General features: G+C 40.8%; 1 protein-coding gene across 26 annotated transcripts in view; it reads right to left on the bottom strand.

Annotated features, from left to right (window-relative positions):
• Nucleotides 1-4,144: 4,144 nt before the first annotated feature.
• map4k3b (mitogen-activated protein kinase kinase kinase kinase 3b) overlaps nt 4,145-13,367 on the bottom strand; it is a 54,375-nt gene continuing 45,152 nt past the window's right edge. For 8 of the 26 annotated variants that reach the window (XM_023962949.2, XM_078931756.1, XM_078931752.1 and 5 more), the window contains 15 exons: nt 12,579-12,685; nt 12,229-12,270; nt 11,403-11,487; nt 11,247-11,326; nt 11,093-11,153; nt 10,038-10,155; nt 9,852-9,910; nt 9,197-9,300; nt 8,726-8,897; nt 8,571-8,639; nt 8,377-8,469; nt 8,210-8,280; nt 7,557-7,612; nt 7,354-7,407; nt 5,521-6,441 (listed from right to left, as the gene is read on the bottom strand). In XM_023962949.2, the coding sequence (XP_023818717.1) occupies nt 6,354-6,441; nt 7,354-7,407; nt 7,557-7,612; nt 8,210-8,280; nt 8,377-8,469; nt 8,571-8,639; nt 8,726-8,897; nt 9,197-9,300; nt 9,852-9,910; nt 10,038-10,155; nt 11,093-11,153; nt 11,247-11,326; nt 11,403-11,487; nt 12,229-12,270; nt 12,579-12,685 (1,259 nt within the window). In that variant the 3' untranslated portion in view covers nt 5,521-6,353. Of the gene's footprint in view, nt 6,442-7,353; nt 7,408-7,556; nt 7,613-8,209; nt 8,281-8,376; nt 8,470-8,570; nt 8,640-8,725; nt 8,898-9,196; nt 9,301-9,851; nt 9,911-10,037; nt 10,156-11,092; nt 11,154-11,246; nt 11,327-11,402; nt 11,488-12,228; nt 12,271-12,578; nt 12,686-13,367 lie in introns of all 26 variants that reach the window. The other 18 variants (XM_078931770.1, XM_078931750.1, XM_078931760.1 and 15 more) reach the window with 4 other exon arrangements.

Raw genomic sequence — 13,367 nt, 5'->3', positions numbered from 1 at the left:
AGAGACAGAATGTAAAGAAAGGATCTATCTCCTACAAACAACACAAATTCTGTTTCTCAGAGCCGTTACTTCTTTAAGAAGCTCTTCTATCCTCCACTTGTTACTAGGGATGGGTACCGTGCCCCGGTATTGAACCAGCCCCGGGGCCACATTCTTCAAGACCGCAGTATCGTTAAGATCTGACCTGAACGGTTCTGCTATCGGTACTGGAGAAGTCACTTTTTCTTTTTTTTGTGTTCCACAAAATATAAACGTTATCTGCCATATTTAACTCATCAAGTCAGTCAATGTTCCGTTAATTAATGATTATTTTAATTTCGGTATTCTCGTTGAAGAGGAGAGCTCTGTCTGTCTATTTGTGTGCACGGGGGGGGGGCGGGAAACAACAAACAGGTAGAGAGGCGGGGCTTAGATTCACCGCTTATGATTCCAGACCCGTGACAAACTATCAGCTGCTTCCTAATACTTAATAATAATTAATAACTAATGATAGTTGTCATCCGTAAAATTAATATCATTTATTGGGTTTACTGGATTTAAAGAAAAATAAATAGAGTTGGCAAAATAGAAAGGAGTCTGCATCAAAGTGAATTTGTTTCCATCATTTAACTTAACTTAACTTAACTTAACTTAACTTAACTCTGGTGTTTGACAGACAGAAAAGTCTATTCAAGGTTGTGGAAAATGGACAAAAAATCAAAGGAAACATCCCGCTCATAAATAATAAAAATAATTAGATTAAATAATTAAATGAATATCCTGTCTGGAACATTCTCATGCATAAAGTAAAATGTTTTGTTAAAAAAATAATGTTGTTGCATAGTGAGGAACTAAAACACTTTGTTCTTAATTTGTTATTTATTTATTTATTTATTTTTCGTTCTCAAAAAGTATCGATAAGAGTACAGTTAAAATACCGGATCGATAAGCAGTATCGATAATAGTAGTAGTACCGTTAAAACCTTAACGATACCCATCCCTACTTGTTACCTTTATTAATGTCATCTGTTTGAACTGGTTATCTGTATGAAAGACACCTGTCCACACCCGTAAACAGACTGTAACCTCTGCACCATGGCCAAGACCAGAGAGCTGTCAAAGGACACCAGGAACAGGAGTCTTCAGCTGAACCAGGCTGGAATGAACCATTTTACAATAAGCAAACAGGTTGATGAGAAGAGGTCAGCTGTTGGAGCAATTACTACAAAATGGAAGGAATCACTGAGAAATTACTGAGAATATTCCTCCACCTGGTGGGGAACAAATGATCTGGAGAACAGTGAGGTAACTAACTCATTGTCTTCAATGATCTGAAGACAGCTGGAACCTTCGTAACAAAGCTCACTGTAATAACACTCTGGATTCACATCCTGCAGTGCTTCAAAGTCCCCCTGATTAAGCCAGCACATGTCCAGCCATGTTTAATGTTCTCCAGACCACATGGAGGATCCAGAAGAGGACTGGGAGAAGGTCATGATGTCATAAGAGTCCAAAAGAGAACTCTTTGATGTAAACACCATTTACCGTGTTAAGAGGAGGAGGAAGATTACTGTGTTGTATATCAAGAACACCATGCCCACTAGAAGCATGGAGGTGGAAACATCCTGATTTGGGGGACAGGACGACTGATTCGTGTAACCCTTGTGCTATCCTAGGCACTTTAACATTGGGAGTTGGGTCATCTAGACCCACTAGACAGTGCTCTGAACCTTTTTTCTTCAATGATTTGTGATCCGGACTGGTGTCCATGGATTACATGAAATCTTTCCACCTTTATCATGGTAGGAATAACACGTCAAAGTAAGGGTGGGGTCATCTAAGATAGCACAAGGGATAAAGGAAACTATGAATGGAGACCTGTATGGAGAGATTTTGGGCAAAAACCACATTCCGTCATCGAGGATGAGACATGGCTGGATCTTCCAGCATGACAATGATCCTAAACACGTCGGCCAAGTTGTGAAGGAGTGGCTACGTAAAGAGGAATTGGGTTCTGGAGTGGTATAGCCAGTTTTTGGACCTCTATCCAATAGAGAATCTGTAGAGGGAGCTGAAAAGTCTGTGTTGCCTAGCAACAGCCCCAAAACATCCCAGCTCTAGAGAAGATCTGCAGGGAAGAATGGACCAAAATAGCAGCTACAGTGCAAACCTGCTAAAGACCTACAGGACACATTTGACCTCTGTCATTGACAACCAGGGTTAAAGTATTGAAAGAAACTTTAGTTATTGACCAAATATTTATTTTATACACCATTATACAAATAAATTCTTGAAAAATCAAACAATAAGATTTCCGGGATTCTTTCATTTTACATTCTGCCTCTCACAGTTCATGAGTTCATGATGAATATTACAGACCAATCCATGTCTTTATGGGGGGGCAACCTGCAGAATTACTAACTTTTTTCTTTTTTGAAAAAGTTTTTTTTAGCTTGTCGATATTCTCTTACAAACGGTTTCAAAATTGATAATGTCTGAAAAAAAATCCACATTTCTCATAAATGTGTCTCTAAAAACTGATCTGGGAAAAAACAAGTCACAAGATGCTACAACAAACCTTGCTAAAGCATGCTGGCAGCAGCTGTAACTCTCAGAAAAACATCCATCTCTGACATGACAGACTTTGACATATTTTATTCCCAATTATGACAGCTAAGATCATAAAACGTATTTCTTTGATGTTTAAAGGTCGAATATTTAAAATGTGTTTGTGCTATCTTAGATGACCCCACCCTTACATTGACGTGTTCTCCCTACCATGACAAAGGTGGAAAGATTTCATGTAATCCATGGACACCAGTGAAGAACACAAATCATTGAAGAAAAAAGGTTCACAGTACTGTCTAGTGGGTCTAGATGACCCAACTCCCAATGTTAAAGTAACTAGGATAGCACAAGGGAAAATACGTCAATAAAGCCCTTTGAAAATAAATGTTATGTTGATGTAGCCAAAAAATGATCTCAAAGGCCATAAGGTGAATTTATTTTCAGTGAAATGGCATGTCTGGGCTTTCATAGTAACAAAAAAATTCTAATTTCAATTCTAAAAGGTTCATATTTCAGAAACTGTTGACACATTTTGAAATAAAAAAACTAATAAACTGTAAGAACTGATGTTAAATTGCTCTGTTCAAGTTAAAGAAAAATTTAAACCAGAAGCATAAAGGAGTCGATTGAAACAGTTGAAGTTCTGCAGAAGATTCAGGCTTCATCAAACTCTTTATTTAAATACTTAAAAAACATGAATTGAGTGAAAATAAAATAAAAATCAGAATTAAATGAGCACAAGACCAATTCTTTAGCTCCTTCCTTTTAATGTGTTAACCTGGCATTTCATAAATCTGTTACACTTCTGCAACAAAATATAGGCAATTATACAGTATGTAAAACAAACCCATTTTATTTTACAATATTTACATGCCATAACACATATTGCATCGGGAAAAATAAAACACAAAAGGCAAAAGAATGAAGACAACTGAGGCTCTGAGGACGAAACACAGTGAAAACAAGGTTTGAAACTACATTATTGACAATTTTTTGTTGTTGATATTATGGAGGCATTTTGGTCTTGATCTTTGCCAAAAAAGTGATTCTGAATTAAGGGATCAATCAGATTGATTTAAGAAATGATGCATATTCTTTTAGATGTATCTCAGCAGTTGGAAAGTATTACTCATTTCATTAAACATTTCTGATGGTTTTTTTTGCTACTTTGAACGGTGAACTGAAGACATTTTTCATATTTTATTGAACACATTTTACTTTGATGTGTGATCAGTGAAACATCTTCAACTTCTGAAGTTTTTTTTGTTTGTCTTCAAAGTCTAAAACCTTCCAAAATTTGGAACAAACAGATCATTTGTTGGGCGGTGGACAGGAAGTGATCAGGTCAATGAAAGACTGGGTCACATGTTGCAGGAGAGACAACAGTCCAAACAAAAACAAGTCAGCCGTCCTCCCGTCTGTGAGGAACGCTGTCGGGATTCTCCCACAGTTTTCCCTTCTTTCAAAGCCAAAAAAACCCTCAAAATGGACCGACAGCTTTAGCTTCCATGTGGACAGTCATGAAGTTAGCTCATCACAGCCAAAGACCGCGCTGGCTTCCTGCTGCAGACGGAAAATGTACAAGCGTTCACTTGAATTTATTTATTTTTTTTTTAACAAAAGCCACTGCAGTGAAGGCTGAAGTCCAAACACGCCACAGTTAAAAAGAAAAGGTGGTTAAAATGCTGCGGTTTACACAGAAACTCAGGAGGCTGCTGCCGTTTTCTGCTGACGTCCACAATGATGTTTTTGGAAAGATCTTTGTTCACACCACACAAGAAAACCCCTCAGGCACTTTCAGAGTAAAAGCACACACAGGAGGACCACTAAAACTCAGTATAGTATATAGCCTTCATGTGTGATTCTTCCATCCATAACAGAGTTTCCCGTTTTCTAAATGATTATTTTTTAAGGAGTCGTTTAAAAAAATAATAATTTTAGAGTTGACATATACTAAAAACCTGAAATTTTTGCTTTTAACAAATCAAAACACTTGTGGGTGTGGCTTCAGAACAACTTAGAAAAAGATTCACAAAAAAACTATTTTCTACAGCACAGATTTTTTCAAAATAAGGAACAAGTCATTAACAATGCTTTAAAGGGGGAGTGATGGTTCATCTGTGATGATTTTTTATGCATCAGATTTATTTTAGAACATTTAATAAAGTCAACCCTAAACTTGTAGCTCTTTCAATGTGGACAAAAGGCTTAAACACAATAAAATGTTGACATTTGAATCTGAAATGCATCAGTTTGGGCAGAAAGTGAGTGAGACCATCAATAAAATAAAGGTAAATTTAGGATTTTCTTTACGGTGTAAATGTAATTTCTTACATCCTAGCTGTGTTTTCTATTATTTAAAAAAGGAAAATATTTATTTCTTATTTAAAACAATGAAAGAAATGACACAAAACGTAAAAAAAGGTAACAGATTTATAAATGCCTAAAAGAGGCTGTTTTCTAAAAAACAATGTATTGTAGTGTGGATTAACTTTTGTGATGAAATGAATAAAAACTCAACAATAATATGTTTAATGTAAAAAAACAAATGTCACAGCTCAGATTTGAAAAATACGTTTGAATTTACACACGTATTTATAAAAAAATATATTTGTATTTTATGTGTATGACCATTTGAATCAGTATGTTTATGTTATGTTATAATCGAAACCTAAAATTAACACATGTAGGAAAATCTCAATGTTCCTTTCAGAGTAAAACTGCTCCAGTGTTGACAAAGTTTTGTCAAATTTAGGAAACAGGTTTAAGGTGACACTGACTTTTGATTGGACTCTAATGATACAGATTTTTTTTTTTTTCTTTTTAGCTCCAAACAGAAACACTCTTTTTTATTTTTTAACGTAAAGCGCGGGCGAGCCTCAAGAAGCCTTTCTGTGTAAACGCAGCCTTTTCTTTTCCCTGCTGGCGCCTCGCCAAAGCCTCTTCATCCAGAAACGCACACGGCGCTCCGTGTCCACGCGCTCACACAAGGTCATATGTTTTAATGACATCACATTTGTTCATGAAATACATTCTGTGCAAAATTTCAACACCAGTGGTTTAATGCGAAATAAAAAAAAATGAAGCCTTTAGGAAGAAAAATGACTGATGATTAAAACAGTATTTAAAAAAAGAAGGAAAAGAAAAGAGTTTTAAAGGGACAGAGCTCTGCTGCCCCGACAACGGTCGCTATGGTGCAAACGAGCAGGAAGTGATGAAAGCGAGCAGCGGGGTTCCACATGGCCAAACCCGCTGGTCTCCACGCCGTCGACACAGACTCTTAGTGTTCATCCAAAAATACTACATTATTAATATTACATTTATTTACAACAATTAAATAGAGGTTGGTTAAGCACTTGTGTGGTGATGGGTACTGGAGTAGTGAAGGGGGGGGGTGAAGCGCTTTTTCTGTTTCTTCTAAAAAATAATAACCAGGAACTAAAGGAGGAACGCCGTTCTGGTTGTTGGTTTACGTCATGCCACAATAAATAAAGGGACCGCTAAAAAAATAATAAACAATGGAAAGAGGAAGGGGGGGGGGTGTCTGCTGTGAGGCTTTAGCACAGTTTCAGCTCAGAGCAGATTTAGTGTTGACGAGATCTCCGGTTTTTTCCCCATAATGCAGTCTGTCGACAAAGGCGGCCTTTGCCGGATGAGAACCGTCTCCACTTTCACGTGAGCCGAGCTGGAGATGGAAACATGCGGACGGTTCACCTCCCGGTCAGAGCGGGTGGAGGCGGTCTGAGTGTGTGTGGGAGGGGTACCGGCTGCTCCCCTTGCGAGGCGTTCAGGGAGCGCGGGGAGTCTCAGTAGCTGTTTTCGTGGCCGGCCAGGATGTAGAGGTTGCTGTGGGCTGTGGGGTTGTCTGTGGGTCGACTCTCCAGCACCACCACCCTGCAGGCAAAAAGAGCACACACACACACACACACACACAACACACACGTAGACGGAGTTCAGTTCAATAATCCAAAAACCAGCCGGATTTGAAGACTTTTCTGGCACAAAGAGGTGCGCTGTCTGTAGAAACACACTCGGCCAATCATCAGCCACAGAGGATTTGGTCCCACCTGTGAACCCGTTATTAGAAAACACCAACGAGGGAGGGAAACTCTGTTAAACCTGCAGAGAAGCTGTAAAATCCCCAAAGGTCCACAATTCCTCTGATTAAGGATTACAGGACTGAAACTGCCCAAATCCCCCAGAAACCTTTCAAACTAAAAAAACTACTGCCTCTGTGAAGGTGTTGGCTCCAGCAGCAGCAGCTGATCCATGTGTTTAGCTGGTTTCAGGCCACATTTTCACTTGGTCACATTTTTCTCTTTTTGGATTTATTCTTTTTTTTTACAATTTTCTTTGATATTTTAAATTTTTTTTCTACAAACTACACTGTTTAGTTTCCTTTACGTTTTTATAAAAGCAGTCAATCAACTAAACACAAGAAGCTTTCAATAGCAGTGGGACGTCTTACTCATCACTTTTTGTGGCAAAATATTTCATTACTAGTTTTTGTGTTCAGATTTCGGCAGTTTCAGTCGTCCATAATTAAAAAGGCAGCCGTCACCAGGATCAGCTGTCTGAGGCAAACGTCATTTATTTCATGAAGGAGGTGAATCAGCGTTTAAGTTGACAAGACAATCACACAGACGTGTCAAATGTCAAACATAAAAGAAATAAGTGATCTGGGCTGTATTCACTCAGAGGAAAACAGATTTTAATGAGTTACAATCCGGAACAAAGAAGATCAAGAGTCCCGACAGTGAGAGGCGGAGCTTAAGCCCGTTTGAGGGGGGAGAGCAGAAAGTGTACCTGCGGTGAGTGACGCCTTTCTCCTCAGTGTCTGGATCTCTACCGTCAGCTCGTCTTCAGTGAGAAGACATCAGACAGGGCGTTAACACTGTGTGTGTGTGTGTACCTGTGTACATGTAAGTGTGTGTGGGTGTGTGTGGGTGTGTGTGTTAATGTGGGTATGTGCATTTGTGTGTGTGCATGCGGGTGTGTGTGTCTCTCACCTGTCTGATCCCAGTAGTCTGAAGATGCGGGTACTGTCAGAGATCTCCTGAGTGATCTGCAGACAACGACAAAAACACAAAGTCAAATTCTGGAGCATTTTTTTCCTTCAAGATGCTTTGGATCAAGTAGCATTTAAAGAAAAACCCTTTGAAACATTTAAACAGTGCCAGTATGTGCTTTAGCTGTGCAACCAGCCCCTACAGGTCAATTAAGGTCATTGTGGGACCCCGACCTTACATTTATTCAAATCTGGTGTTTCTTAATCTGCGATGCGAGTGTCATATTTGTGTACGCCGCCTTTCTTTTGACACAAAGCAATTTCACCGCCTGACGCGTGTCCAAAACTATGTTCAGAAACATGACACTCTGTGGGAGGAGCTTTTTACAGCAATGCATCATTTCCTGCAGGAAATTTCTTCATATAAGAAAAAGGTGCCCAGCAGAGGGCAGTATGAGCCTTTGCCCAGAGCCAATCCCACAGCAGGAAGATGGTTTAGGGTCAGTCTAAATTTGGTTCATGGACGGAAACAAAGTATTTCTGCAGAAAAAAGCCTCATAAAACAGTTTATTCTGAAGGTTTCCTACAGAGTTTAAGCATCACTTTTGTAGACAAGGTAAAAAACAAAACAGGCACAAGCTGACGTCCGCTAACCTCATTGGTCTTGAAGCTCCGCCCCTGCATGCCGTGTCTCCAGAAGGCCAGGACACTGTCTTGCAGGCAAACTGCAAATAATGGTAAAAAAAGTCAAATCTTTTAGTTAAAGATTCAATTCTTGATTGCAGGAAACTGCCTGGTCAATAACGTTGTTTTCAATTCACCTATGGATTCAATCTGGAAGTTAAAGGTGAGCTCAGCTGATAACTTCCGGCTGGATTTCAACCGGCCCTGAAGGTTCACTATCTTTATACATCCTGTGTGATGAGAGGAGAAAGGAGAAGCTTCAGCAAATGAGGAACACAAATTCTATAGTTTGTCATCAAATGAAGCAAAGCTAGTAAACAAGGAGACTGACTGTCCAGGCAGACCAGGATGGTGTCTCTCTCCAGCTGCGTGACGTGGATCACACAGGTCTGCAGCGTATCTGCATACAGGAAGTCCAAAACTGTTACCGGGACCTCTGGACGTCACATTTTTGGCACAAAAACCAGCTTCGGGGGGGTTTCTCACCTGATTCTGGGAACCAGGAGGAGGTAGCGTTTGGGTTTACGGTGCCAAACCGGACCACCTGATTCAGCTCGTTTCCTTTGCTGACCGCCACGCAGATCAGGGGGTAGGTCTGCTCCGGGACCACCAGCATCTCAAAAATCTCCAGGGGACACGGCAGCGGGAAGTCCATGGTCTGCAGGGTCATAGTTATCAACGCCAGCTCAAACAATTAATAATAATAATAATTGATACTTTATTTATCCCACAATGGGGAAATTCTTCTCTGCATTTTGGCCCCTCCCCTGGGGGGAGCGGTGGGCTACAGGCTGGCCATGCTCGGGGGGGCGACAGCTGGCTGGGGAGAGCGGGGATCGATCCGCCAACCCTTCGGTTGTTGGACGACCTGCTCTACCGCCTGAACTAGACTGCCGCCCAGTTTAATGGGGTTAAAATCCCTTAAAAGGAAGCAACACAAGAAGAATTTGGACCAACCTTAATGAGCATGAACCTCTGCATAGACTCCACCCACTCCAACAGCATGACGCTGGACTGGAAGGCTCCGCACAGGTATTTATGGCCCGTGTACGGGTTACGCACTGCAGGGGAAGCCACAAAGAAGAGCGTTACCCGAGCAACACTGACCAGGCAGCACCCGCCAACAAAGAGGCTTCTCTGAGATTTAGGGGTGAAAAACATTCAAGGAGTCCCTCCAGGCTCCTGGACGACTTTTTGTGGCTGCAGCAAAGTTGATTACACCTTCAATCGGCTTTACGGGAAGAATTTATTTCTCTACGCATTTTAGATATTTAAAGTTCCCATCCAATCATCTTTTGTGAAAGCATCCCAGTGGTCTTTTCATTATTATTATTTTAAAAAATTGTCATTTTCTAGGACATAGTTTCTGCCCCTTCCCGTAGCTGAGATCAATGCAGGGAGCCTGTGGCCCACCTTGTTTATTTTTATCAGAGACAGTCTTAAAGAAAAGCATTAAATGAAACCCATTCTATGAATGAATAGCAATACAAAAAATATCCAAAAATTCCAAAATAGATATCTTTGTTTTAACATGTTTCTGGTTTAAATTGATGGTTTGATTTCCTACTAAGCCTGCAAGGCTGTAAAATTAAAATTATAACCAAAAACGTACCGACGCAGCACTTCTGGCATCCTTTAGTGTCTGGAATTTTATTAGACACAGCAAACTTCCTGCAATCAGCAGAAAAAAAAAGAAAAAAATCAGTAATAAACCTCGGAGAAGTCGAGAAGAAAGAGGGAAGGTTGGTCAATAAGTTCCAGCTGTGACCTCCAGTTTGACCTCCTGCTGCTGCCTTACCTTGGAATGATCTTATCGGGCAGTTTGTGTGTGGGAATGGCGACGGGTAACTTCTGTAACTGCCGAGCCTGTTCGAAGAGGCCGCTCAGGTTATGGGAGTACAGCTGGGAGGCTTTTCCTGCGGCCAGATGACATCAGGTCAATCAAACAGACAAAAAATCTTTCATTCTGTGATTCACAATCCTGACAGCTGACACGCCTGCAGGTGTTCAGGTTGGTTTAGTATGCACTGTGGGAGTGGACAGAGGATAAACCATTGACTGTATATGAGAGCTGGACTGAGTGACCCTGCCTCCCTGCGTTCCAAACAGGAAGTACCCGCTGGCTCCAAGTAGCCAAAATCTCATAGACTTCTATAGAGAAATGAACAGCTATTAGTCATTCTATTTGTCAGAATAACCGTTCTGGCTCCGATACCTTTTTTAAGATGTTCCTGGTAATCCAGGTTTTTTTATATTCCATTTTTCATCTTGCAGTTATTTAAGGTACGAACTGACCAATTCGACGCCTCAATTAAAGCATGTGGTCATCGAAGGTTCTGAATGTTTGGCAGATTCTCCCCAGCCCGCTTTAAACTCTTCCCACTCCTTTTCAAGCATTAAATCAAGCTCTACTTGACTTTAGTTAATTATCACTGTTTTTAATTAAGAATATGTGATTTAAGTGTCTGTTTTTGGTTTTATTTTCTGTTTTTTTAATCTATGCATTTTATCATTTCCCTTATGAGTTTGATAAATCTGAGAATTTTTTTTATTGCTTTGACTACAATGCTTGAAATAAATCAATAAATCAAATCAAATCAAAGTGAAAGGGGTGTGGCCTTCCAACAAGCTCACTCCTGATTGACAAGAGCAGTTGCCATAGAAATGTTGACTCAGACCGACTTGGACCAATCCCTCCTAACTGACGTCATCTGGCTCCAACATGGCGGTGCCCGCATTGTACAAAAATGGCGACTGAATTGACTTCAGCCATTTTTTATGGATGACATCACGCTCACTAAAGTCCAGTTCTCTGATGCCGTCAATGGGATGAACAGAAGGCTTGTCACTCACCGGATATGGAAAGCAGACAGTTGTTCATGACGTACAGCCACGTGCACCGGCGGGGGAACAGCTGCAAGCAGACATGCACAGTCTGAGCCCGCTTGCAAACAACACGAGCGCCACCGCAGCGCTAACTTAGCAGAGCCAAACGCTGCAGCCTCACCTGCTCCATGGTCGTCTCGTGTAACTCATTTAGGTTCAGCGTGTAGATTCCTTCTTCAGCTCCAAAGATCAGATACTGATCTGAAACACACACAGCAGATGTTTGTGTCCCTGCCAGCTCACACTCAGTTGCCCCCCCCCCACTCCTGATGCCCACCTCTGGTGTCAGGGTTGATCCAGGAGGTGGCGCAGTGGATCTTCAGAGGACAGCCGTTAAACACCTTGGAGAAACATGCACCCATCTGTAGAGGAACAACAAGAAAACCCTCAGTCTGCTGAAGATTATTCAGTCTGATCATCTTTTTATTCATTTTCAAAGTGTTCCCAGTGGTCTTTTGATGGCAATTATGCCGTTTTTAGTCAAAATTTAAAAACCTATGTCGTTTTTCCAGGACATAGATTCTTAATAGTTCTATAGATATTCACCTCTGAGTTGCAGGCGAGACAACTGGCAGCTTCTCCCCGTTTCTTAAAGCTCATTGTTTCCATGCTCTCCCACTCTCTTACAGCCCCTCACAACCCTAACCAAACATTACCAATGCAGCAAAAATTATTATTATTTTGGTTATCCAGCCGTAGCGTTTAGAGCCGGATTGCAGCTCAGACGAGGAAAACAAAGACGTACATGCAGATGAATCAGACTGGAGCGGAGCAGGAAGCTTGTGGCTCGCCCAACTTATTTTCTGTGCAACAATTATGCTCTTTTTAAACAGCATTTATTCATCTGTACCTGATTCCCAATGATTTAAATCAAGAAATACTCAGGAATGGAATTTATAGCCTAATTTTCTTAATTTATGTCCTCCACTGTGAGGAAAATAGTTCAGGAACATGTTAAAAACACCAAAACATGATTTTCATTGAAGTGAGAAGCGCCTCTTCATTTAATGAGAACAAAAATCCGAGCAAAATTCTCCTAAATCGAAGTGACTTTGAAAACTCAACTAAACAGATCTTCAGAACAAACGCAGAGGAATACTTACATGAACTTTTGGTGTTGGGGGGAGACCGTTACTGACGGGCTTCTATGGCAAAGAAGACGCACACATTAAAAACTCTGATACTGTGTCAGATAAGACAACAAAAGCAATATTTGATATATTTTAATATAACTTTTTTCCTTCCTCCTTGTCTCTTGACTGCTGCCTTTAGGAATTGCCACAGTCAATCATACTTTTTTTTTAAACTTTTTTATCGATAAAATTGATATTTACATAAATCTATAGAGTATGTGGAGAATCATAACTTAACCCTTTATTTGCATATTTACATTTATTTAAAGATAATCTGAAGGAAAATGGATCAGAATGTAAAATCTAAAGCTCAGCCTCACCGCAACATCCTTCTTGTCTTTCCGCACAGGGACACTAGGGGGCATTGTGGACTGCTTCTCCACTGCCCCCTCCCTGTCGCCGTTGTGAGGGGCGTTCAGGCCGTTACCTGAAATCACACAAGCCGCAGCTTTTGAACAACCGGCTCGGCCGACTGTGAGCTCACCAACACCACTGATAAAGCAACTCTGGACAAAAGCAGGAGGCAGGTGGAAAACTGGCGGGAGCGGAGCGGGAAGGAGGGGGGAGGAGGGAAGCGGCAGATTGAGGAATTTTTCTTTTTTTGCCTCACTGATGCTTTTATTCAAGTTTTGACATTTCCCCATCACTGTCCTGCACATTTCAGAGTGTTTTTAGTGTCTTGAACCCTAAAACATTGGACATGTCGCCACTGACACCTAAATAACACACGATCTTCAGCGTACCCCAGTTACGGTACGTTGAAGATCGTACCCCAGCAGATCGTAAGGGGAATCAGCAGACTTTTGTTTCAACTTTGCACCAATATGCAACAACTTAGGAACGTAAAGCGTCGGCACAAAGCCGCTTTTTTTCCCCAGAGACCGTATCTGCCAGAATGGTGTTAATTGCATAAGCAGTCGAAGAGTTCCAGTAGTAGAACGTGAACACTGAAGCTAAAGTTAAAGGGTTAAAATCTTCCAATGAGGATTTATATAATTGTTTGTAATCTCAGTCTTTTGGATTAGAGCCATTCTGGGAAAGACTAAAGAAGTGAATTCATGGATTTCATAAATAAATGTCATCTCACTTGAATCTAAAATAAACTACAT

Source organism: Oryzias latipes, chromosome 15 (genome assembly GCF_053564925.1).
Source record: "Oryzias latipes strain Hd-rR chromosome 15, Olatipes_Hd-rR_3.1".
NCBI lineage: Eukaryota > Metazoa > Chordata > Actinopteri > Beloniformes > Adrianichthyidae > Oryzias > Oryzias latipes.
This window is presented reverse-complemented; position numbering and strand designations above follow the sequence as displayed.